General features: G+C 43.3%; 2 protein-coding genes across 2 annotated transcripts in view; one reads left to right on the forward strand and one right to left on the reverse strand.

Annotated features, from left to right (window-relative positions):
• The window catches only part of MRPL45 (mitochondrial ribosomal protein L45), a 103,364-nt gene that overhangs the window by 34,719 nt on the left and 40,932 nt on the right, over positions 1-27,713 (forward strand). The gene's annotated exons all lie outside the window — the stretch shown is intronic.
• Positions 2,984-6,640, reverse strand: LOC141086442 (G-protein coupled receptor 39-like). The gene is made up of 2 exons (XM_073572479.1): positions 5,596-6,640; positions 2,984-4,074 (listed from the first exon to the last, which is right to left on the reverse strand). The coding sequence occupies exons 1-2, from the start codon at positions 6,434-6,436 to the stop codon at positions 3,737-3,739; spliced, it is 1,179 nt and encodes a 392-aa protein (XP_073428580.1). The 5' UTR covers positions 6,437-6,640; the 3' UTR covers positions 2,984-3,736.

Raw genomic sequence — 27,713 nt, forward strand, 5'->3', positions numbered from 1 at the left:
CTAACTATAGACTGTCTCTAATCTTCCCTTCATCTCTAAACTCCTGGAACGCCTGGTCCACTCCCGTCTTATCCACTATCTCTTTGATAACTCTCTTCTCGACCCTCTCCAATCCGGTTTCCGCTCTTTACACTCTACTGAAACTGCCCGCACTAAAGTCTCTAATGATCTACTAACAGCTATATCAAATGGTCATTACTCCATGCTAATTCTCTTGGATCTCTCTGCAGCATTCGACAGTGTGGATCATCAGCTCCTCCTCACTATGCTTCGTTCCATTGGCCTCAAGGACACCCTTCTCTCCTGGTTCTCCTCCTATCTCTCTGACCGCTCCTTTACTGTATCTTTTGCCGGTTCCTCCTCCTCTCACCTTCCCCTTACTGTTGGGGTTCCTCAAGGATCAGTCCTAGGCCCCCTCCTCTTCTCTTTGTACACTGCCCCTATTGGTCAAACAATCAGTAGATTTGGTTTCCAGTACCATCTCTCTGCTGACGACACCCAATTATACGCTTATTCTCGTGACATCATGCCTGCCTTTCTAGAAAACACCAGCGATTGTCTAAACGCTGTGTCTAACATCATGTCCTCACTATATCTGAACCTGTCAAAGACTGAACTCCTTGTGTTTCCTCCCGCTACTAATGTACCTATACCCGACATTGCCATTTTGGTGTGTGGTTCCACTATTACTCCCCAGCAACATGCCCGCTGTCTTGGGGTCATACTTGAGCTTTCCTTTGCCCTCCCACATTCGATCACTGGCTCGCTCTTGTCATCTGCCCCTCAAAAACATTTCTAGAATTCGACCTTTTCTTACTTTTGACTCCGCCAAAACTCTTACTGTTTCTCTTATTCATTCTCGTCTCGACTATTGTAACTCTCTTCTAATCGGTCTCCCTCTTACCAAACTCTCCCCTCTCCAATCTGTCTTGAATGCTGCAGCCAGGATCATATTCCTCACCAGTCGTTACACCGATGCCTCTACCTTGTGCCAGTCATTACACTGGCTACTCATCCACTCCAGAATTCAGTATAAACTTATTACCCTCACCCACAAAGCCCTCCATGGCTCAGCACCACCCTACATCTCCTCCCTTGTTTCAGTATACCACCCTACGTTCTGCTGATGACCTGAGGTTAGCATCCTCAATAATCAGAACCTTCCACTCCCATCTCCAAGACTTTACACGTGCTGCGCCAATTCTTTGGAATGCACTTCCCAGGTCAATACGATTAGTCCCCAATCCCCACAATTTTAAGCGTGCCCTGAAAATGCATTTATTCAGACTGGCCTACCGCCTCAACACATTAACCTAATCTATCCCTGGGTGGCACAGTCAAAAGTTTTACCATAACCAGGTTCCCTGCATCATGTTCCCACATGCTTTATGCATCCATTAGCCCTCTGTGTCTGTATTGTTACACACTTAACATTATGGCTGGTCCAAACAATCAGGACAATTGTTACCACCCACCTTTCGTGTCTACCTCTTTTCTCATAGACTGTAAGCTTGCGAGCAGGGCCCTCATTCCTCTTGGTATTTGTTATAATCTATATGATTATTGTTATGCTGTAATGTCTATTGTCTGTACAAATCCCCTCTGAAATATAAAGTGCTGCGGAATATGTCAGCGCTATAGAAATAAAATTTATTATTATTATTATTACATCAGAACATATTATTTTAGCAGAATAAAACAAAACTAAAGCATAAAATCAAATATAAATCATCATATTATTATTCTTTTTTCTAATAACGTAATTCATAGGAGAAATTCAATGTCAATTACCGTACCACATCTTGATGGCAATATCTTAACAGCTTCAGATTCTGGGTGATCTATGTTGTTGTTGGGATATGCACTTATCAATCAAGCTAATTGCATTATCATTACACATAATGTCTTTTTTTTTCTTTTCAAGAGAAAGGGATAAAATATATTGTATATGAAGATCTTATTATTATCTTTATGTCCCCCTCCTACTAAATATTAAAAAAATCTTATTTTTGGTGCTCATTGAATGTACACAATAGAGTATAAAATAGAAGTTAGGAGGAGAGTAAGACTATGTATACACGTTGCGTTTTTGTAGAATTTTTTAATGTAAATTATAAGTTGCTTCTTACAGTAGCAGCAAAAGCTATGAGATTTCAGAAATTTCATGTACAAGTTTGCATTTTTTCCCCTTGACTGAATTGGAAAATTGTTGCCTTTTTGAAAACTGCAGCATGTCACTTCTTTCAGCTTTTTTTATCTGTAGAAACAAATGACAAAGTGCAAAAATACTGCAAAACTAGAGACCAAGAGGAAGAAGTGTGTATAAAGGTCACGATCAACCCCACAATGGAAACCCCAATAATTAACAAAGTATTTTTATTATTAATGCAAAAAAGACACACAAAAGAGACAAAAAGCGCTCTGGTTAGAATAGACAAGAGCCCATGGATTACAAACCAACCCAAGAAGTGGATCACATATTCAAGGGATCATCAAAGACAAAACCTAATGCTGGTATGATGTAAAGGGAAGAGGGAGAACCCCACGCATATCGCCACCTATGTCCTTTTTTGGATATCTTCCATTCATATGGGAATTATCATTGGAGTTGGTCTGCATCTCTTTATTTATGTCTGGTTATTTGTCAGGCTGTATCTTTATTGTTGTGCATTCCGGATCTTATCAATAGCATGTGTATATGTTATAATAGCCATCATATGTGTAGCCTACAAACCAGGGGTGTTTATGTATGATTACTTCTTATACATTTTTTCCTTTTGCTTGGTATATTGGAGGAGGTGAGCTTTAGGTCCTTACATGGACCTTGAGTGTTTTTTCATGTGGCCAATTTTTTGGTCTTTATTAATTTTTAATCTTTGTCTCTTTTGTGTGTCTTTTTTGCATTAATAATAAAAATACTTTGTTAATTATTGGGGTTTCTATTGTGGGGTTGATCGCAACCTTTATACATACTTCTTCCTCTTGGTCTCTAGTTTATATGTATTTTGTGTGTGGTCTGTGATCCCCTTCTAATATTTAGTAGTGCCCTCAAGCTTTCACTTTTCCAAAATAATGCAAAAAACACAGCTATGTGTTTTTTTTGCTGCTATTTTTGTGAATGAAACTAACTTTCCTAAATATGTACTGTAGACTCGACACATATAAACTGCACCAAAACACAGTAAAAAATATAAACAGCAAAAACGTAGTAAAACCTGTTTTTTGTAAGCAGCTTTATTTTACTAACAAAAGAGCAGGTTTTGGCAGCAGCAAAAAAGCCAATTGTGAACATAGCCTAAGGTTGGCCATGTGCATTATATTAAAGGGACCATGTCAGTAGGGTCAAGCCTCCTAAGACATCTATATGGACATGCAGGTCATAGGAAACTGAATAAAATCATACCTTGATATCTGAGATCCAATGTCCTATTCCAGATAAATCCACATTTTTATTATATGTAAATGAGCTGTTAAGATCTATGGGCCGGTCCTAGATCTCCCTGGGTCAATGGGAGAAAAAAGTGACAGGCGGTCCAAAATCTGACATGCCCAATGGACATCTCTCTTGTCACTTAGATGGCTTGCTTAAAATTGTTGGGGCAAAGGATAAAAGCAACACTGCTAGCCTTACAGCCAGTTATATATCTCTTATACAGGAGGATATACAAAAAAAATCAGGTATTCGTCACTTGGAGCAATCAAATAGAACAAGACACATCTGAATAAAAAGCCAACGCTAGAATCTATAACATATCACTTGCTTCTTGGACAACTGTGGAGAGCTGGGCATTCCTTGGTTCCTTGCTTGTATCGCCCAGGATCCAGATTCTGGAGACCGTTTTGTGCAAGGTGTAATGCTCTGTAGGAAGGCTCTGCGGAAGTTATGTGATGTCAAGTTGTACAACAGTGGGGTAAGACAAGCACTGAGGTAGTAGAAACTATTAGTAATGGGCTGTAAGGTGATATAAGAGCGGTAATAGGTCTCTGTCCATTGATCTTTACTCCTCAGTACAGTCATTAGTCTCCGTGATTGGAATGGTAGCCAGCACACAGCCAGCACACCTACAATACAGCCTGGAATTAGAGAGAGTGTATTACAATAGATGTGTCCAGAAATATTCATTATATTTGGTACCTATATATGAAAACATGCACAGAAAAAATAACAACAATATGCAGCATAAAAATATTAAAATTCTGGCTATTTGAGACAATTTTTCATAACAGAAAAAAATGTTCATGGCTATAGGATGGCGGCGTGGTCCTCTGGGTCAGGGCCATATTTTATTTCCTGCCATGGGAAGTGAGTAGTCTGTAGTTATAAGGATATAATGTAGCTTCATGCTGTGAGCACATACTACACCTAGTGGCTTTACCAAAAAGCAGAATAAGATGCAAAGAATAAAATGAGTGGGTGACCTATATATTGAAAAAAGTGTGAGAAGTAATAGAGAACAAGGGGTATTCCAAATGTATCTGGTAGTGATGTATCTCACTGCTCATTAATCTTCCTGGCTCATGGATAAAACTGGAATACCTATGTAATTCGTAAAATATTACAGCACTATTATAGAGTTATGTACAATTTAGGTCATGTGGAAAGATGGCTGACGACCTCTATGGCTATTATGTGGGATGCATTTAGTGGTTGTCACAATAACTTAAAAGGGTATTCCCATCTTATACTTTTATGGCACATCCAAAAGATATACCATAAATGTACAATAGATATCGGTCCTATTAATGGGAACTGTGTATATCTCCTGAAGAGTAGAGAGGGGTTGGCATTCTTATACAAAATAATGGGAATTCTGACCATCATTCCACTTGTGCGGCACATTCTAAGAGTCCATTTATGTGAGTGTCGCTAGTGCTGCCCACATTTGCTATACAATTACGGCATAGCCTGTTGATATGCCATATATGTACCAGATAGGAATACTCATTTAAGCATAGCTCCCAACTTTCAACGAAGATTACAGCGAGATCGTAATACCCACTCAAAATAACAGCTCAATAAATAGAGTATCAAAGGTCTCACACCAGAACAAAGTTACTGCCTACCACAAATTAGCCTTTTTAATTATAAATTAACTGTATAAATTATGTATAGGTCCAAGAGAAAATCATGTAAAGGGTAAGGTTAAGAAAGGTTTAACTTACACCAAAGAGTGAAACACATTGACATTTCATAAGTAGCAGCACTACAAGGTAGTGCGTAAGTGTGTGTGTGTATATATATATATATATATATATATATATATATATATATATACACACATGCATAGAGATACACTATATACAGTATACAGGTATGAGACCTCCACAAATCACTAAAACAGAGGTCAAAAGTCCTCAGCTAAGTGCCATGATCCAAGATTGACTATGAACTGATGAAATAGGTCTATTAATACATTTAGTGAGGGAAAGAAAACTTTGCATAGAGAACACAAAACTTGATATTTCTCCTGTTCTCCCATTAGCCCTCATTGTTTAGCTGTGCCTGCCCTGGAAGGGAATTATTATTAAACTAGTACAAGAAAAAAGTGCAGCACGTGGCCATAGGAACCCACATTTTACTAGCTCAGAACTTACCTAGCAGTCTGGCATTTTGTCTGCGAATAGCCACATTTCCACCGCTGAACCTGCCCAATTGTTGTATAGATCCATTAGGTCCACTAATTTCCAAACTGTTGTTCCTGTTCCCCTGTAGAGTTCTTCTGATGTTCCAGCAGGTTATGGCCACCACCAATAATACGCCTAAGTATGTGAGGAAGGATGCCCAAACACTGACTGTAAAGAGCTCTACCCTTTGGCTCAATGGTGTACACACTGATACTTGCTTTTCTTCAACTGCTTTAACGTTGATGTTTTCCACTCCTATTGAAAAAAGTAGAGGCAAACCAAGAAGCAGAGAAACTATCCATAGAAAGCAAATGCGTAAGCGCACCCTCGATGACTGACGTATGTGAAGGCTTAAAGGTTGACAGGTTGCACGGTGTCTATCATAACTCAAAGACAATACATTAAATATAGCTGCATAGCAAAGCACTTCCCATAAGTAATAGAAACCAGAGCATCCAACAGATCCCAACGGCCAAGGAAAAGGACTCCAGATACTGCCATACAACTCAGCTGGGATGCCCAATACTAGCTGCAAAATGTCACAGCACGCAAGGCTACATATGTGGTGACTGAGTGAGGCTTGAACACTGCGTCCATCACGGATCCTCCTCAGTACCCTTATGACCAAAGTGTTTCCCAAAATTCCAGCCAAAAGTAGAAGGACGTAGGCCAAAGACACTAAGGATTTAGCACAAACACCAAGCTTGATTGGAGTCTCAGGGGTGGCAGTCGGGGAAGACATTGATAAACCAAGGTCAGGTCTGTCAGAAGAGAAATTAAATGCAAACCCTTCTTTATATTGGGAGTGCATATAGGATTCCAAAAACGGTATGTCCCTTAGATCGGAATTGGGTTTGGTCTATACATATGTTAAAGTCAATTTGTGTAGATACTCGTATTCTCTTCACATTTCCTCGTACTAACCCTTTTCCAACTCCTTCCACTTTTTTCCAGGAGTTTTACATTTTCATCCTTGGTCTGTGTAGCAAGTTGCAGAAGATGACAGATTCTTGATTCTATAGGTTGTTCTTGTTCGCCGAAGTTCCTCTTGATATGAGATCTTCGTTGAAGTCTTGCTCTTGAACGCTTCCTCGATGATCACTGGGTTGAAGAAACTCTTTCTGAGATCTCCAGTGTCTGTCAATCGTGTCTTATAATAATGAATCAGATGTCATCAGAGCCTATAATATAGCTTGTTTCTTCAGTGTCCTCCTGTCCAGTCTCTTCTGTTCAGTGCTGCTTGACATCTCCTCTCGATCAGTTGCTGCTCTTTAGTTTTCCTATATTTTTGATTTCTGCTATTTAATACTTGTAATGTCAGATATCTGTCTTTCTTTTTTTTTCATTCTGGCACCCTACACCCCTGTATCTTAGAACTTCAGAGAGGAAATGGCAGGATGTTAGTTTTAGAAGTGCTCGCTAGGTCATGTATTTGACAGAGGGGTCTGCTGGTGTTGCCGATGTTGCCTCTGGATGCAATGAAGTATTTGGTGAAAACTTCACAGCAACAATATGTGTCCTGTAATTAGGAACTTGCTTATCTGTGCAATGCTCTGCATAACAGAGGAAGAAATGGTAAAAGGTTAAACATTAGATTTGCTGCATCTCAAAAACTGTACAGTTATTAAGTGGTTTACACTTGTGTTTTGAATTCTGCTATTTTGTTCTATAATAACAAAAATCTCATTTGTGGATATTTACTGGATTAGAATCAAGTGTCATGCAGATATCTGTAAAACGATGTGGAACTACTGGCGCTATATAAGGCTGATTTCACATTTGCATATCTGTGCGCAGCGTTTGATCCACATAGATCAGCATGCATCATGCATACATATCTTTAACATGGTGTATGCAGGAACATGAGTTTGCATGCATTCGCTTGCGGATGCGTACCCATGCGTCGTTTCGCAGTGCACGGCGAACGCAACATGTTTCATTTTTTGAGGCATCAAAAATCTGTCAAATATGCGCAGGCATGCGCAGGCGGATGAGTGCGTCAAAACAAAACATTACTGTCTATGGGAACGCATTGGAACGCAACGACATGCGTACGCATGCGTTCGATATGCATGCATACTTCAGACTGAACAATCCTCCAGTTGACTGCCACTTCCCCTGTAACAACTTCCCCAACCACTCCTAGCCTACCATCACAGCCCAACACCCCCCAGGTCCACAATGTAACTCCCTCCCGCAGATCCTAAAAGTAAAGCTCCTTTTTTTTTTCTTTTTTGTTATTTATTTGTCTAATTTCCTCTTGGTGTTATGTTTGTTAATAAAAATTGTTTTAGTTTACAGTACCTGTTACCGTGTGTTTTCTTTATCTTTTTATATAAACATGTGTGTAATGTTGAGTGAAGTATTAACGGGTGATACAGTAAAGGTGTTTATTATTAAAGTTACAGTCAAGGTGTTAGTATTAAAGTCAGCAAACATTACAGGTACATAACATTACATGTACATTTTACTTAGCGGCTTAAACCAATTTGTCTTGCCATGCCACACATCCATTATCCGAATCAAAGTAGGCAGCAAATTTATCCCTCAATTGGGCAACTTCCACTGTAGTCCTCAGAGGGTGAACTTGGTAATCCTGCAATGTGGTATGAACAGGTTCGTCAAATTCTAATTGTTGTCGCTCTTTCACTAGAATGTAATTGTGCAGAACAACACACACTTTCACAACCTCAACAATTGTCTCAATTTTTAGATTGATGGCTGCTCCCAAAATGCGCCATTTAGATACCAGCAAACCAAAGGCACACTCCACAGTTCTTCGTGCCCTTGTCAGTCGGTAGTTGTAAATCCGTTTGGTGTGATTCGAGTCCCGTCTTGAGTACGGTTTTATGAGGTTGGCACACATTTGAAACACCTCATCTCCAACCACAACAAATGGCATTGGCGGTCCTTCAGTGTTCAGAAGAGGTCGTGGCTGTGGAAAATGGAAATTATTCCCATACAAACATTGGCCCATGTCAGAGTTTTTTAAAGTCTATGAGTCTTTTCCTCGTCCAAATGAGCCAACGTCCACGCTGACAAATCAACAGTCAGCATCTGCAATCGCCATGAGAATAATGGAAAAGTATTTTTTCAATTGAAATACACGGATCCACTTCCAGCAGGTTTCATAATCCGAATGTGTTTGCTGTCCACAGCCCCCCAGCAGTTAGAAAAATTACAAATTTCCTGAAATTTTGCAGCATTCTCCAGCCAGAGTTCAGTTGTGGGTTGGGGGAGGAATTCTTCATGCAGAACGTCAGGTGTCACCAACAATCCCAGAAAGCGTGGACACTCCAATCCAGAATTGAAAATGTAGAAATTATAAGGTCTCTCCAGTAGCCAGGAATCTGCCGAACAGAAAATGTGAAAAAAAAAATTAAGTACATGGCTTTTATAACAATAATAATAATGACGTGTTTGTTTTTCAAAATTACATACCTCAGGGTCACCAACAGACTTTCCTCAGCAGGAATTGCTCAACGTAGCTGTGTGTCCTGCCTGCTGATGGTCGGACACATAGCAGCAAGTCATTGAAGTTCTGTTATGACATTCTCCTGTACTCGAAAAACTTCTCCGGGTTTTCACTCAGCTCAGTGAACAAGGAGTGGTAGGCTCCACGGCTCTCTCGGACTTCAACGATGGGGTGTTGCCAATAGCGATGACAACGTCTTCTCTGTCTTTCTCTTCTTTCTTCTTCACAAGCAAAAGCAAAGGCAAAAGCCAATTTCAATGACAAATCAAGATGAAGAATGAAGCTCTCAAAGCTAAGATCCATCTTGAAGCTGAAATACAGAAGAAAAAGATGAGGATTTCATCTGTGCAGTGTGTCTATATATTGAAATCCCATGAGACACGCCCATTGGGTGTCTGGTGTCATATCAAACGCATGTGCATAAACAACGCAAACGCATGCAAAAATGCATACAAACACATGCACACGCAGCGTTTTTTTACGTCATGGCTAAGATGATGCGAATAAAAAACGCTGTGTAAACATGCGTTTTGCATGCGTTTTTGCATGTGTTTGCGCATGGGGATGATATGCTGCGGACTCAAAAGCTAATGTGAACCTAGCCTAAGTGAGTAAAATAAATGAAGAATAAAGGTTGATATCTGCATGCTACTGTACATAGAATCATAGAATCAAAGAGTTGGAAGGGACCTCCTGGGCCATCTGGTCCAACCCCCTGCTCAAAGCAGGATTCGCTAAATCATCCCAGTCAGATGTCTGTCCAGCCTCTGTTTGAAGACTTCCATTGAAGGAGAACTCACCACTTCTCGTGGCAGCCTGTTCCACTCATTGATCACTCTAACTGTCAAAAAGTTTTTTTCTAATATCTAATCTGTCTCCTCCCATTCAGTTTCATCCCATTGCTTCTAGTCTTTCCTTGTGCAAATGAGAATAAAGATGATCCTTCTACAATGTGACAGCCCTTTATATATTAGAAGACAGCTATTAAGTCTCCTCTCAGTCTTCTCTTTTGCAAACTAAACATTCCCAAATCCTGCAACCTTTCCTCATAAGACAGGGTTTGCAGACCGGTCACCATTCTGGTCGCTCTTTTCTGAACTTGCTCCAGTTTGTTGATGTCTTTTTTAAAATGTGGTGCCCAAAACTGGACACAATATTCCAGATGAGGTCTGACCAAAGAGGAGTAGAGGGCAATAATGACTTCACATGATCTAGACTGTATGCTTCTGTTAATACATCCTAGAATTGCATTTGCCTTTTTTGCTGCTGCATCACACTGTTGACTCATATTCAATCTGTGATCTATTAGTATACCCAAGTCTTTTTCACATGTGCTGTGGCTTAGCCCTATTCCTCCCATTCTGTATATGCTTTTTTCATTTTTATTGCCCAGATGTAGTACTTTGCATTTTTCACTGCTAAAAACCATTCTGTTAGTTGCTGCCCACTGCTCTAGTTTATTTATATATTTTTGAATCCTCTCTCTCTCTTCTCTAGTATTAGCTATCCCTCCTAGCTTTGTGTCATCAGCAAATTTAATCAGTTTACCCTTAATTCCTTTATCTAAATCGTTGATAAAGATGTTGAACAATACAGGGCCTAGGACAGAGCTTTTGACATCTCTTGCAAGCCTCAATTCATTGTCAGCTTTAGTAATCTGATTTGTGCCCTGCAGGTTCTGCAGACAGCATTATATTCTTCTTTAGATATCCCTCCCTCTTTCCATTTTATAAACATTTCTTTCTTCCTTTTTAGCATGTGCTTAAGTTCTGTGTTCATCCATCCTGGTTTGCTTAAATGCTTCCTATTCTTCCCTCTTTTCGGAATTGTTAACAATTGTGCTTTGAGAATTTTATTTTTCAAGATTTCCCATCCTTCCTGGACATTTTTGTCTTTAAGGATATCCAGCCATTGGATCCCTCCAATTCTCTTTCTGAATCCCTTAAAATCTGCCTTTCTGAAATCTAACCTTGACATCTGAGTCTTCACAGGTCTTCCCCCTCTAATTATCCAAAATTCTAAAATAGCATGGTTGCTACCTCCTAGGGTCCCAGCCACTTTTACCTGCACAACCATTTCCTCCCTGTTTATAAGGATTAGATCCATTTGTGTGATCACTTTATGACACCAGGTGGTGCCACACTGTCATTATGGACAAAGCTTACACCCTTCTCTGAGCCTTGGATGGGGCGGGGCCTCACACTATTTAATCCCCTAGTTCCCTACCTTCAATACCAGTTATAAATTAACCTTACTCTGGCTCACTCCCATTTATCTTCTCCAGTCTTGATAGCTTTATTCCTGTTTCTGACTGCTTTGTTGCCTGATGACTCGGTTCTTATTCCTGACCTTCTGGTACTGTACTTGGCTTTCTGACCATCTTCTACCAACCCACTCCACCAGGCAGCAGCTACTCTATGACCCCAACTATGGGGCCCCTTGGTAAATCAAGATCCCTGTACAGGGATAAAAATGGTGACGTCCAGTGGCTAAAGAAACGCTAGTCCATGAAAGTCCAATGAAAAGCTGCCAGGCTACCACGTGCACAGCTTTATAACAATGCATTATTCCACCATTGTCACTATTACATCAATCTTGCATTAGGTACAGGTATTACATACAAAGAGAACAGCCCATTGAAAAAATAAAAATTCTCACCTTTTCCTGTATCGCATATATTTCCATAATTTTCAGAATCCTTTGCAAACCCTAGGTCTAATTCCACATATCTCGTTTGCTGATAATGAGATGGCCATGTAGGGTAGTGCAGTGGTCCCCAACCTTTTTTGCACTAGGGACCGGCTTCAAGCAAGACCATTCTTCCATGGCCCGGCAGGGTGGGGATGGAGGTAGGGCAGGGGGTGGGGCTTTGGTAATATGGGGGCGGGGCTATGGACGGAGTTGTAGTATGCATAGCAAGATGGTCCCACACGTATAATCCCCCCATGTATAGTATGATGGCCCAACAAAGTACTGATTGATATATATATATATACTGTATATACGCGAGTATAAACCGACCAGAGTATAAGCAGAGGCACCTAATTTTGCCACGGAAAACTGGGTAAGCTTATTGACTCGAGTATAAGCCGGATATGCATTGTCCCCTCATTCCTAACCCGGTATGTGTGGTTCCCCCATCCTGTCCAGCTCTGTGTGGCTCCCACCCTCCCATCCTTGTATGCATGGCTCTGCTCCCACTGTCCCATCCTGTACACATGGCTCTGCTCCCACTGTCCCATCCTGTATACATGGCTCCGCTCCCACTCTCCCATCCTGTATACATGGCTCTGCTCCCACTCTCCCATCCTGTATACATGGCTCCGCTCCCAGTCTCCCATCCTGTATACATGGCTCTGCTCCCACTCTCCCATCCTGTATACATGGCTCTGCTCCCACTGTCCCATCCTGTACACATGGCTCTGCTCCCACTCTCCCATCCTGTATACATGGCTCTGCTCCCACTCTCCCATCCTGTACACATGGCTCTGCTCCCACTCTCACATCCTGTATACATGGCTCTGCTCCCACTCTCCCATCCTGTATACATGGCTCCGCTGTCCCATCCTGTATGCATGGCTCCCCTGTCCCTTCCTTGTATACATGGCTCCCCTGCCATCCTTATATGTATGGCTCCGCTGGGCTCCCCCTTCCTCCCCCATCATACTTACCCTGACACCGTTGCTGCACGTCCCTGCATCTCTATCCCGACGTGTCAGCTTCTTCCTGTGCGGTGCGGTTACGTGGTAACGCTCATTAAGGTAATGAATATGGACGCCACGCCTATGGGAGAGGAGTGGCGTCCATATTCATGAGCTTAATGAGCAGTACTACGAGACAGCTCAGCACAGGATGAAGCTGCCACGCCGGGACAGGGATGCAGGGTCGGAAGGTGAGTATCGATGACTTCTGGAAGCCGACGGTTGCAGCTGTCACTACAGTGCTACAGCCGCCGGCTCCCCGGGTTTCCAGCATTTGAGCCTGGCTCCGCGGACCGGCAACAGAAGTGCAACAGCCCGGTCCTGGGCTGCGGACCGGTGGTTGGGGACCCCTGGGGTAGAGCACTGATCAGGCTTACAATGCCTATATGAAACAGAGATAAGACCACCAGTGGTGTAGCTATAATATGCAGGGGTTGCAGTCACACCCACTCCATGCAGCCTAGGGGATCCCAAAACGTCCCTATGACCCATATGAAATGACAATTACTATTAAAAAGAACCTGTCATGAGTTTGTCATATATCAACTAAAATTATCACCTTATTCAGCGCTTGTGCTGCATACACATAAATGCTTATATAACCCCCTGTATACCCCAAAAACTTTTTTAAGTTCTCCCGCTCTGTATGGTAATCCGGTCGGTCCGTTGGGCTTGGTTTTGGGCATCTCCATCCCTCCCCCTGGCTGCTGCTCGCCGTCCTCCTTCTTTATCTGACGTGGACGACGCCTTGCATTATCCAAATTGCCAGGCGTAATCTGCTGGCCGTCGCTTCTGTGCGCATGCACAAGATTTCGCCTGGCAATATAGATGACCTGAGGCATCACCCATGCTAATTAAAGAAGGTGGCTCAAAGGCGCAGCATCAATGGAGGTTATGGGTATTGGTCTACACAGTTTATGGGGTTTGAGACCCTGTACCTGGAAGAACCTAGTGTTGATCAAATTAAACCATGCCCCACTGTCCAGAAAGGCTGAAATAACCACCTTATTTCTGCCCATAAGGCTCTCAGCCGGTAAAAAAAATTGTGACACACCCACAGTGGAAATATGTACACCTGGGATGCTAAACTCCCCGCAACCCGGGCTCCTTAGTTTTCTGGCAGCTGTTTATGGTGTGATGATGACCAGCACCCACAAAATGACACTTTCCAACACAGAAAAAACACCCCCCCTTTACACCGAACTACAGTTTGACCAAAGCATTGAGTCGCCCCTCCCAACTGCATTGGTTCCTCAGTTGACTCAGACCTACAGTACAGTGTCTCTTTATGTCTCTGGCAAAGATGGCAGTCCACAAGGATAGCCAGAGACATGGCCGCCTCAAGAGTAACTGGAGTCTCATACAGAGCAAAGGCATCCTTTACCCTTACAGATAGCCCTTTACTTAACTGGCTACGGAGCGCACAGTCATTCCACTTGGTATCTATAGACCACATCCAAAACTCAGAGCAATACTCCTGTGCTGTCCGGTCTCCCTGCTGAAGCTGACGTAAAGTAGACTTGGCCAAGGAGATACGGTCGGGGTCCTCGTATATATGACCGATCGCCTGAAAAAATTCCTCAGCCCTCTGAAGCGACTGAGAGTTTGCCATAAGAGAAAATGCCCAGACTCAGGGGTCACCCTGAAGGAAAGAAATAGAAAAATTACCATCCCCAAACATTGCTCCTTGGTTCCTGAGGAGTGAGGACATAATTTAAAGTAAAGTTTGCAGGCCTCTCTGAAAAAAAAACAAAAAAATTTGTTTCACCCCCCCCCAAGAGAATCTGTCAGGCAAAGAGATCTTGGGCTCCACAGGGGTTGCTTGGGAGTTGCAGTCCTTAAACCAGACGTGTTTGGCTGCTGCAAAACAAAAGTGTGCAGGTCTGCCATCTCCAGGCTGAGTTGTTGCAGTTGCCCTGCCAGAGCAGTAACTGGATACATGATAGATACAAAAAATGGTTTGCGTCACGTTACAGCACTGTTGCAGGATATCCCGAGCTCTTTAAACTAGGGCACTCTAGCTATCCCTGCTTCCAGGATTACTTCTGATGGTGTAGACGTCAAGGCCATGTGCCTTGCTGAGCTCCTAAATCATCCCTTATTTGTCCCCTCCCCCACCCAGGGAAGTGGGGAATTGTAGTGTATAAGAATTCACAAACCAACCTAAGAAGGGAAGACGAACAGGGATAAATGAAAATGCCAATCATATAAATAGAAACGGTAAAGAGAGGGGTGCAATAGCGCAGTTACCAAATAAACAAATTAGTTTACTGTAAGATAAAATTCTTACCTTTACACATTGTGAGTATGCACAACACATATAGTAAGTATGATAGGAGAGCTGCAGATGGCACCGGACTTGCGAAGGATCTTCAAGAAATTCTGGACATGATATTCAAGAAGCCGACAATTCCACGCTTCTCCAAAATCAGGCAAGGGAATAACAGAGTTCAGAAGAGTTGCATACTTTATTCAGGGCTATAAAACTACGAAACACGTAGTTTTATAGCCTTGAATAAAGTATGCAACTCTTCTGAACTCTGTGATCTTGAATATCCTGTCCAGAATCATACAAATAGGCACTCACCAACAACAGAGTGGAACGCCGAGAAGTAAAGGAAGGATAAACCAAATAGGAGAGTATGAGGATATGCACATAGACAAATCATCAAGCTACAGTCTTCTGAACAACACTCCAAACGCCTCCTCAAACAACCAACACTTCCAACTCCAGAACCAGGCAGTATGAACCCAACACTGGCAATCCCTGATTGCCTGAGGCGAGTATGTATAGTAGAGGGGAATGGCCAACACTGAACAGTTGAGACTAACAAAGCAAGGAAGCTCCAGGAGCTCTCAACTGAGCAGATTAAACCCTGCAATGCTAGCAGAAGCCTGCACTGTTTAATATATTGGTGAAATGCTTCTAATCAGTGCAGGAGTACATGAAATCAGACACAGCGGACTTCCGTCCCCTCTCTGTCGAGGTAAACCAGTGACAATCAGAGGCTGCATTGAAAACCATTTAGCCGCTTAATTACGCCCCTCCAGGGTAAACCTGGCCCGTGGCGCGGTGGGTCCATATTCCACCAGCATGACAGTGGAATATTTAGGAGGGAAGAAATGTAACAATCTGACTTTTTCCAATGATGATTCCTCTTACAGGACGAAGCTGGCTTCAGCCATTCTGTCATTCTGTTAGTAAAGGCAAACTGCATAGCCACGAGATGGATATTATACAGCTTATATACAATTGCTGCACTGGAACTGAATGAAAAACTTGAATTCAATGTGATCAAGGGGAGTGCCCCACTACGTTTGTCTTTGTACTGTAGTCCCTTAGCAGCTCTGTAGCATGTTTGCCTTCAGATATCACCTTATGACTTATTGACTGTATTTCTGGTTCAATGGACAATACTGATAGACGTTTCTTGCCACGTGACTCCCCCATCAATGGCCACTTTCCGGATGGGAGCAGCACTGCTATTACAAAACTTTGCTACAAGGGGATGTGGTTTGCTAAACTGATAAAACACTGGCAAACTTCTATAGACCGATTATTAGTACATTTGCAATACAGAAGTAAATATTTGACATCAAGAAGACACCCCCTGTAAGTTTAGGAAATGTTACTACACGGCTGCTTGATACATTGTTTATAGTCACACATTTCGCTATGATACAGAGTGATTGCCCTTTATGGCTACAGCTGAGAGGGTTAACACACAGGCGACTCTGGGTTATATCTAACTAGATGTCTCTTTAAACATTTGATGTCACATTAGTGGAATGTGGGATCATGAACCCTGTGTTTTCTCTGGTCATCCTCTCTGTCTATGTCGACCTTTATCAAAATATGCACTTAACTAAATACTGAGATAACAGGCTTGGGATCCATAGGAAGTGCACATACCAGAAAAAACGAATGAGAAAATACATGGAAGCAGACACTTAAACGAAATCTGTAACCCATTTTTTGGCCACCGCCATCAGGGGCTTATCTACAGCATTCTGTAATGCTGTAGACAAGCCCCCGATGTAACCTGAAAGATAAGAAAAACAAGTTAGATTATACTCACCCGGGGGTCCAGTCCGATGGGTGTCGCGGTCCAGTCCGGCGCCTCCCATCTTCTAGCGATGATATCCTCCTTCTTACTTCTGCCGCGGCTCCTGCACAGGCATACTTTATCTGCCCTGTTGAGGGCAGAGAAAAGCGCTGCAGTGCGGAGGCGCTGGAAAAGGTCAGAGAGGTCCTCAACAGGGCAGATAAAGTACACCTGTGCAAGAGCCAAGGCAGAAGTAAGAAGGAGGATGTCATCGCTAGAAGATGAGAGGTGCCGGACCGGACCGCGACACCCATCGGACCGGACCACGACACCCATCGGACCGGACCCCCGGGTGAGTATAATCTAAGGGCCCCGTTACATTTAGCGATGCACCAGCGATCCCGATAACGATATGACGCGGTCAGGATCGCTGGTGCATCGCTAAATGGTCGCTAGTGAGCTGCCAAACAGGCAGATGTCAGCAGCGACGCAGTGACGCAGCAGTGGTCGTTACTTACCTGTCAGACGCGGCGATGGTGACGTCCTCCGCCCGCGTCCACGCGTCACTCGTCGGCGCCAGCAGGAAGCTGCTGACGAGAAACGGCCCAGGACGTTCTTGCGCGATCAGCGATAACCAGCGGGGGAGACGGTCGGAGGTAAGTATCACATGTCGCGATATCGCTAGCAATATCGCTGCTGCGTCACAAAATCGGTGACGCTTTAGCGATATTGCTAGCGATATCGCTATGTGTAAAGCCCCCTTAACTTGTTTTTCTTATCTTTCAGGTTACAGCGGGGGGGCTTATATACAGCATTATAGTAGAATGCTGCAGATAACCCCCTGATGGCGGTCGCCGCAGCTCATAGGCCAAAAAATGGGTGACAGATTCCCTTTAAAGGGTTTTCCAAGGTTGAAAAACATGGCTGCTTTTGTTAAGAAATAGTGCCACCCCTGACTATGAGTTGTGTCTGGTATTGAAGCTTTGTCCCATTGATGTGAATGGAGGCAAGCTGCAATATCACACACAACTGTATTCAGGGGTGGGGCTGTTTCTGCAAAAATGCAGCAATATTTTTTTAATCACAGATAACTAGAGTTGAGCGATACCGTCCGATACTTCAAAGTATCGGATCGGAATGGATCGGCCGATCTTAAAAAAAGTATCGGTATCGCCGATTCCGATACCGGAAGTCCCATTCAAGTCTATGGGACTTCCGGTATCGGAATAAGAAAAATCCTGTTTTTCCCTTGTACAGCCTCTCTGGGGTCTGTACGGGCCTTTCGGGGGGCTGTGCCGGCCTGCCAGGGGGTCTGTGCAGGCTCCGGTGGGCTGTGCCGGCCTGCCGGGGGGCTGTGCCGGCCTGCCGGGGGGCTGTGCAGGCTCCGGTGGTCTGTGCCGGCCTGCCGGGGGGCTGTGCAGGCTCCGGTGGGCTGTGCCGGCCTGCCGGGGGGCTGTGCCGGCCTGCCGGGGGGCTGTGCAGGCTTCGGGGGTCTGTGCAGGCATCGTCCGATGGGACTACAAGTCCCATCGGGCGATGCCTGCTACCATGACAGTGATTGACACATTAGCCAATGATGGGACAGTAGTAGTCCCATCATCCGGCTAATGTGTTGAATGTAAAAAAAAAAATAAAAAAAATTACATGCTACATACATACAACATGCATACTACATACATGCTACATTCATACTACATGCTACATTCATACTACATATATACTACATGCAACATACATACTACATATATACTACATGCAACATACATACTACATATATACTACATGCATGCAACATGCATACTACATATATACTACATGCTACATACATACTACATATATGCTACATACATACTACATATATACTACATGCATGCTACATACATACTACATGCTACATACATACCACATATATACTACATACATACTACATTCATGCTACATGCTACATACATACCACATACATACTACATGCATGCTACATGCTACATACATACCACATACATACTACATACATACTACATACATACTACATGCTACATACATACTACATACATACTACATGCTACATACATACTACATATATACTACATGCATGCTACATACATACTACATACATACTACATGCTACATACATACCACATATATACTACATACATACTACATACAATACATTCATACAATACATACATAGACATACAGTACATATAACATAGAGTAACATACTTACCAATACTTGTCACATTGTTCCCCGAAGCCATTGACTTTTACGGAATAAATATTAACATAACAAACCACAAAAATACTCACCCACGATCCGAAGCAGTCCACGAGTGTGTCCCACGACGATCTTGGGTAGAGAACTGCAGCATCAGCTGTTGCTGCCGTTCTCTACGGGCTGCAGGAATACAATGACGGAAGGTAGGTATCCTTCCGCACTGTATTCCTCCGCCACTTAAAAAAAAAAAGTCCCTAGTCTCACTTTATGCCATTGCTGCGTGGGAATTTCCCACACAGCAATGGCATAAAGTGAGACTAGGGACTTTTTTCTTTAAGTGGCGGAGGAATACAGTGCGGAAGGATACCTACCTTCCGTCATTGGATTCCTGCAGCCCGTAGAGAACGGCAGCATCAGCTGATGCTGCAGTTCTCTACCCAAGATCGTCGTGGGACACACTCGTGGACTGCTTCGGATCGTGGGTGAGTATTTTTGTGGTTTGTTATGTTAATATTTATTCCGTAAAAGACAATGGCTTCGGGGAACAATGTGACAAGTATTGGTAAGTATGTTACTCTATGTTATATGTACTGTATGTCTATGTATGTATTGTATTAATGTATTGTATGTAGTATGTATGTAGTATATATGTGGTATGTATGTAGCATGTAGTATGTATGTAGTATGTATGTAGCATGCATGTAGCATGCAGTATGTATGTAGCATGCATGTAGTATATATGTAGTATGTATGTAGCATGTAGTATGTATGTAGTATGTATGTAGTATGTATGTAGCATGTATGTAGCATGCATGTAGTATATATGTAGTATGTATGTAGTATGTATGTGGTATGTATGTAGCATGCATGTAGTATGTATGTAGTATGTATGTAGTATGTATGTAGCATGCAGTATGTATGTAGCATGTATGTAGCATGTATGTAGTATGTATGTAGTATATATGTAGTATGTATGTAGCATGCATGTAGTATATATGTAGTATGTATGTAGCATGTAGTATGTATGTAACATGCATGTAGTATGTATGTAGTATATATGTAGTATGTATGTAGCATGTAGTATGTATGTAGCATGCATGTAGTATATATGTAGTATGTATGTAGCATGTAGTATGTATGTAGCATGCATGTAGTATGTATGTAGTATGTATGTAGTATGTATGTGGTATGTATGTAGCATGTAGTATGTATGTAGCATGCATGTAGTATATATGTGTTATGTATGTAGTATGTATGTAGTATGTATGTAGTATGTATGTAGTATATATGTGGTATGTATGTAGTATGTATGTAGTATGTATGTAGCATGTAGTATGTATGTAGCATGCATGTAGTATGTATGTAGTATGTATGTAGTATATATGTAGTATATATGTAGTATGTATGTAGCATGTAGTATGTATGTAGCATGCATGTAGTATATATGTAGTATGTATGTAGCATGTAGTATGTATGTAGTATGTATGTAGTATGTATGTAGCATGTAGTATGTATGTAGTATATATGTGTTATGTATGTAGTATGTATGTAGTATGTATGTGGTATATATGTGGTATGTATGTGGTATGTATGTGGTATGTATGTAGTATGTATGTAGTATGTATGTAGTATGTATGTAGCATACATGTAGTATGTATGTAGTATGTATGTAGTATTTTTTTTTTTTTTTTTAACATTTAACACATTAGCCGGATGATGGGACTACTACTGTCCCATCATTGGCTAATGTGTCAATCACTGTCATGGTAGCAGGCATCGCCAGATGGGACTTGTAGTCCCATCGGACGATGCTTGCACAGACCCCCGGACATCAGCACAGCCCCCCGGCAGGCCGGCACAGCCCCCCGACAGGCCGGCACAGACCCCCACAGGGTGCACAGACCACCGGCAGGCCGGCACATCCCCCCGGCAGGCCGGTACAGACCCCCACAGGGTGCACAGACCACCGGCAGGCCGGCACAGCCCCCCGGCAGGCCGGTACAGACCCCGAGCAGTCCACACAGCCCCCCGGCAGGCCGGCACAGCCCCCCGGCAGGCCGGCAGAGACCCCCGGAAGGCCCGAAATGACGGCGCATCATGATGCGCACACACCGCGCATCATGATGACGTCAGGCTGTCAATCAACTTTGAACTTCCGATTCCGATGCCGACTTCCGATATTGAAAAAATATCGGAAGTCGGTATCGGAATTCCGATACAGCAAGTATCGGCCGATACCCGATACTTGCGGTATCGGAATGCTCAACACTACAGATAACGCTATATATTCAGGCAGACAATCTGCCCATAACAAGCACACAAAGATTGTATAGTAAGTCAGTTGGCTTGCGGAAGGCTCACATAATTTGAAGACTGGAAACGTTGCACATACATGGGTGAATAAAGACCACAGTTTTTTCTCTCTTCCATATATGGAGAGCTGCCATGTTTTATTGTGTGTACTGGATAGGTACAATGAGGTTGGCAGCCATCTGCTATGTCAGTTTTGTATAGTTGCTGCTTTCTATTGAGGATATTTATCTATCTAGCATTTAGCCAGCCACCAATTGTGCAAGTTCTCACACTTAAAAAGATGAGAGAGGCCAGTAATTGACATTATAGGTAGACCACAACTATGAGAGTCAAAATGAGAAAACAAACCCAGAAAATCACCTTGTCTGATTTGGCAAGATTTATTTTGTAAATTATGGTGAAAAATAAGTATTTGGTCATTAACAAAAGTTCATCTCAATATTTTGTTATATATCCTTTGTTGTCAATGACAGAGGTCAAACGTTTTCTGTAAGTCTTCACAAGGTTGATACACACTGTTGGTGGTATGTTGGCCCACTCCTCCATGCAGATCTCCTCTAGAGCAGTGATGTTTTGGGCCTGTCGCTGGGCAACATGGACTTTCAAATCCCTCCAAAGGTTTTCTATGGGGTTGATATCTGGAGACTGGCTAGGCCAGTCCAGGACCTTCATATGCTTCTTACAAAGCCACTCCTTCATTGTCCTAGCGGTGTGCTTGGGATCATTATCATGCTTAAAGATCCATCCCTGTTTCATTTTCAATGCTCTTTCTGATGGAAGGAGGTTTGCCCTCAAAATCTCACGATACATGGCCCCCTTTCATTCTTTCATGTATACGGATCAGTCATCCTGGTCCCTTCTCAGAGAAACAGCCCCAAAGCATGATGTTGCCAACCCATGCTTCACAGTAGGTATGGTGTTCTTTGGATGCAACTCAGCATTCTGTCTCCTCCAAACACGTTGAGTTTTGTTTCTACCAAATAGTTATACTTTGGTTTCATCAGACCATATGACATTCTCCCAATACTCTTCTGGATAATCCAAACGCTCTCTATCAAACTTCTGACGGACACGGACATGTACTGGCTTAAGCAGGTGGACACATCTGTCACTGCAGGATCTGAGTCCCTGGTGGCATAGTGTGTTACTGATGGTAGCTGTTACGGCTGCGACCTCGGACGCGGCCTAGCTGACGCCTCCACGTCGCCCGACCACGACGACGTGGGGCGAGCGTCCCAGGTCGGGACGGAATGTGGACCCACTGGACTACATAGGGTAACCTGGACCTACCCAGACTAGGGAAGGTCAGCAAGCAGGTTCTGTGGCAGCTGAGCATGTGGACAAGATGGCGACAAGCAGAACTAGAAAACACCACACAACTTCAGGTACGAAGAAAAATAAAGTTTACTTAAACAAAATCACAGTAGATAATCAGAACATAACGATGCTGGGCTCCCGATTCCGCACATCAAGGAAGGATACACGTCTGAGGATAACAGACGAAGGCAGGAGGACAACACGGGTTGATGCAGTCCAGGGATATCTGGCACGGGCATACTAGGACGGCCTCTCTCAGGCCACAGGCGTAGCACAGGCTCAGGAGAACATCAGACACCGACCTTGGACAGACGTCAGACGATGGCAGGGGTCATCAAGGGTGGATGAAGTCCAGGGTCATCTAGCACAGGCATACTAGGAAGGCCTCTCTCATGCCTCATCCATAGCACAGGCTCAGCAGGAGAACATCAGACACCGACCCAGGACAGACGTTATCACAGGGTGGACCTCGGGGAACCGGCGGAACATTGGGACACAGGACATCGGGACTCAGGCAGGACATCAGGACTCAGACTAGATATCAGGACACAGGTAGAACATCAGAACATCTGGAAGGGATGCATCGGGACTCAGGCAGGTCATCAGAACACAGGCTGGACATTAGGACACAGGCTGGACATCAGGACACGGGCTGGACCTCCAGGCAGCGGCAGTCAGGTTCCAAACTACGATCGTCAGGCTCCGGGCATCACACCTAGGAAGGAAGTGAAGCAGGATGGTGCAAGAACCGCCGGGTTGGACCGGGACCGGATGGAGTTAGCACCGCATAGCAGGCTGAGCATAACATAGTAAACACTCAGGAAAAACACCGGACTCCATCTTTAAAAGACAAACCTAGGTTAGTTCACAGTCACTGGGTACAGGGTTCCAGACACAAGGGACTTCAGGAACATAACACAGAGAACACAGTTCAGACAGGGTCAGGTACAGGAACAGATACAGGATCAAGGGTTCAGGCCTGAGTATGCAGCCCTCAGGGAGGCGGGAAACAAAACACAACAGAAATGGACCTGGATATGCAGCCTCCAGGTAAGGCGGATCTGGGTACTCAGCCTCCAGAGAAGGTGGGAAAACAGACATCAGCTTTCCTAGAACTGAATGCTGGCAGAACAGGAGCTGAACACCAAACACACATGGCAGGACTGAGAAAAGAGTAACTTTATATAGGAGTTACCCCTCAGCAATAGGCTGGAGAAAACAACTCAGGTAAACACAATAACTCTAATAAAAGCAGGGAAGGTGTGGCCATGTGCAACCTAAGCACAAATAGAAACCTGTTATGAATGGGTCACCAAGGAGAAAAAAGCAAAACAAGCTAAGTCACAGAAAACCAGAGAGGTTGGTAACTATGCAGATTGCAGATCCCTGATCCTACCACACAACTAGCAGCAGCAGTGGAGCGTACCTACGATGTTCCTAGACGCTTCGTCACAGCCGGAGGACTAAATAAGCCTGAAGCATGAAAAGGGGAAAACTAACTGCCCCAGAGCAGACCCCAAAGGAATAGACAGCCCCCACACATGTATTGACGGTGAAACAAGATGAAGGCACAAACACAGGCAGGAAAATAGGCTGAGCAAACGATGGGGCCCAAACTAACTAGAAAGGAAAGGAAAGACACTGTCTGCAACCTGCAAAAAACCCTACAAAAATAATGTCCAACACTTCTGATAGCAAAATTAACCCTGAAGTCACTAGACTTCTCCCACTATATCAGCACTCTGAAACACTCTGAGACAGAGCAAAAAGAGACCAAACCAGTAAGGGACAAAAAACAAATTGGCAAAATACTGATAAATAAGAGTGGAAATTCAGCACAGCCCCAGCCGGGGTTGGCTGACCACACAAAAAACCGAATAGACCAACAAAATCAAGTGTAAACATTAGCAGAAAAACTTAGCTTTAGATTACTGGAAAAGAGCTGAAAACCAAGAGCTGACAAGCCAGAAGGAATCACCAGCAACTGAATAGGGTGTCGGCTGTCTTAAATCCAATCTGAGACTCCTGAGGTCCAATCGTCATCCTCATTCTCAGGTGGCAGATCTCCACCGATCAAATCAGCCTCACTACCTCCTGTTACCACCAGAGGGAGTCTGGAAGGAGAACTCACAACTGGTGAACCAGAGAATGAACTCACAACAGAAACCATTACAGCACAGTCAGCACAGGAACTGAGGCTTAGGGCACCTGGCAGCGACTACAAGCCTGGACACACGTGGAAAGACATACACCAGCTGCAGAGGACCTTGCAACCCGCGGATAGCTTCCACAGCGGCAGCCAGGGACCGCACATGCGGATGGTCATGCAGCGGAGAAAAGACATCACAACACATGTACAACTACGCAGCGGAGCAGGGAACTGAGCAGCATCCATACAGGTAACAGACAAGAGTATCCCTGCTAGTTAGGGGGAGAGGAGCAAAGGGTTAAAGCAGAGACATGCAGAGTAACGCCGGAGAACCAAGGTACAAACCCACCAACGTTACAGTAGCCTTTGTTACGGGGGTCCCAGCTCTATGCAGGTCATTCACTAGGTCACCCATGTGGTTCTGGGATTTTTGCTCACTGTTCTTATGATCATTTTGACCCATCCGGGTGAGATCTTGTGTGGAGCCCCAGATCGAGGGAGATTATCAGTGGTCTTGTATGTCTTCCATTTCATATTATTGCTCCCACAGTTGATTTCATCACACCAAGCAGCTTGCCTATTGCAGATTCAGTCTTCCCAGCCTGGTGCAGGGCTACAATTTTGATTCTGGTGTCCTTCGACAGCTCTTTGGTCTTCACCATAGTGGAGATTGGAGTGTGACTGTTTGAGGTTGTGGACAGGCGTCTTTTATACTGATAACAAGTTCAGGTGCCATTACTACAGGTAATGAGTGTAGAACAGAGGAGCCTCTTAAAGAAGAAGTTACAGGTCTGTGAGAGCCAGAAATCTTCCATGTTTTTAGGTGACCAAATACTTATTTTCCAACATAATTTGCAAAATAAATCTGGCCAAATCAGACAAGGTGATTTTCTGGATTTGTTTTCTCATTTTGACTCTCATAGTTCTAGACTACTTATGATGTCTAATACAGGCCTCTGATCTTTTTAAGTTGGAGAACTTGCACAATTGGTGGCTGACTAAATACATTTTTTTCCCTACTGTATCTAGCCATCCACCTATCTATCTCATATCTATCTATCCCATATCTATTCATCTATCTATCTATCTACCTATCTATCTATCTATGTATCCCATATCTACAGGTGATTCTCATAAATTTAGAATATCATCAAAAAGTTAATTTATTTCAGTTCTTCAATACAAAAGGTGAAACTCATATTATACAGAGTGATTACAAACAAAGTGATCTATTTCAAGTGCTTATTTCTGTTAATGTTGATGATTATGGTTTACAGCAAATGAAAACCCCAAAGTCAATATTTCAGTATATTAGAATACTTTATAACACCAGTTTGTAAAATTGTTTTAAAATCCGAAATGTTGGCCTCCTGAAATGTATGTTCAGTAAATGCACTCAATACTTGGTCGGGGCTCCTTTTGCATCAATCCAAAATGTCATGGAGGCGGTCAGTCTGTGGCACTGCTGAGGTATTATGGAAGCCCAGGTTGCTTTGATAGCAGCCTTCAGCTCATCTACATTGTTGAGTCTGGTGTCTCTCAACTTCCTCTTGACAATACCCCATAGATTCAGGTCAAGCAAGTTCACTGGAACAGTGATACAGTGATACTATTGTTTTTAAAACCAGTTATTGGTCCTTTTGGCAGTGTGGACAGGTGCCAAGTCCTGCTTGAGAATGAAATTTCCATCTCCGAAAATGCTTGACGGCAGAGGGAAGCATGAAGTGCCCTAAAATCTCCTGGTAGACGGCTGCGCTGACTTTGGTCTTGATAAAACACAGTGGACCTACACCAGCAGATGACATGGCTCCCCAAACTATCACTGATTGTGGAAACTTCACACTAGACCTCAAGCAGCTTGGATTGTGTGCCTCAACACTCTTCCTCCAGACTCTGGGACCTTGATTTCCAAATGAAATGCAACATTTACTTTCATCTGAAAACAACACCTTGGAGCACTGAGCAACAATCCAGTTTTCTTTTTCTCCTTGGCCCAGGTAAGACGCTTCTGGCGTCTATTGGTCATGAGTGACTTGACCAAGGAATGCGACACTTGTAGCCCATGTCCTGGATATGTCTGTGTGTGGTGGCTCTTGAAGAAATGACTCCAGCAGCAGTCCACTCCTTGTGAATCTCCCCCAAATTTTTGAATGGCCTTTTCTTAACAATCCTTTCAAGGCTGCGGTTATCCCGGTTGCTTGTGCACCTTTTTCTACCACACTTTTTCTTTCCACTCAATTTTCTGTTAATATGCTTGGATACAGCACTCTGTGAACAGCCAGCTTCTTTAGCAATGATCTTTTGTGGCTTACCCTCCTTGTGGAGTGTGTGAATGACTGCCTTCTGGACATCTGTCAAGTCAGCAGTCTTCCCCCTGATTGTGGAGCCTACTGAAACTGACTAAGGGACTTTTTTTAAATGCTTAGGAAGCCTTTGCAGGTGTTTTTTGTTAATTATTCTAATTTATTGAGACAATGACTTTTGGGTTTTCTTTGACTGTAAGTAGTGATGAGCTAATTTGTTCAGAAAACAATGGCCAAACATAAATTCGGCACAAATATGGCACATTCGGATTCGTGATTGGAAACACAAGCAAAATTTTATAAAATCGGTAGAAATCCATAACATTCTGTAAAAGTGTGGAAAAATATTTGCATTGCCACAAATGTATTTTCAACACTTTAGCAACAATAGTGGTGGTGTATCATAAGCATTTGGCACGTGTTTGATGAGGGGAGTGGGTTTTCAGAGCTCAGAGGCACAGTCATTTTTTTCCCTTACTTTATGTGTGCATATTGCGGCTAACCAATCAGGGCGCAGGAAACACCCACAATGTCTTGACATAATGGCTTGTGTCATTGGCTGCTGAAAT

The sequence above is a fragment of the Dendrobates tinctorius genome, unplaced genomic scaffold (genome assembly GCF_039654945.1).
Source record: "Dendrobates tinctorius isolate UK_male_01 unplaced genomic scaffold, ASM3965494v1 ptg000032l, whole genome shotgun sequence".
Taxonomy (NCBI): domain Eukaryota; kingdom Metazoa; phylum Chordata; class Amphibia; order Anura; family Dendrobatidae; genus Dendrobates; species Dendrobates tinctorius.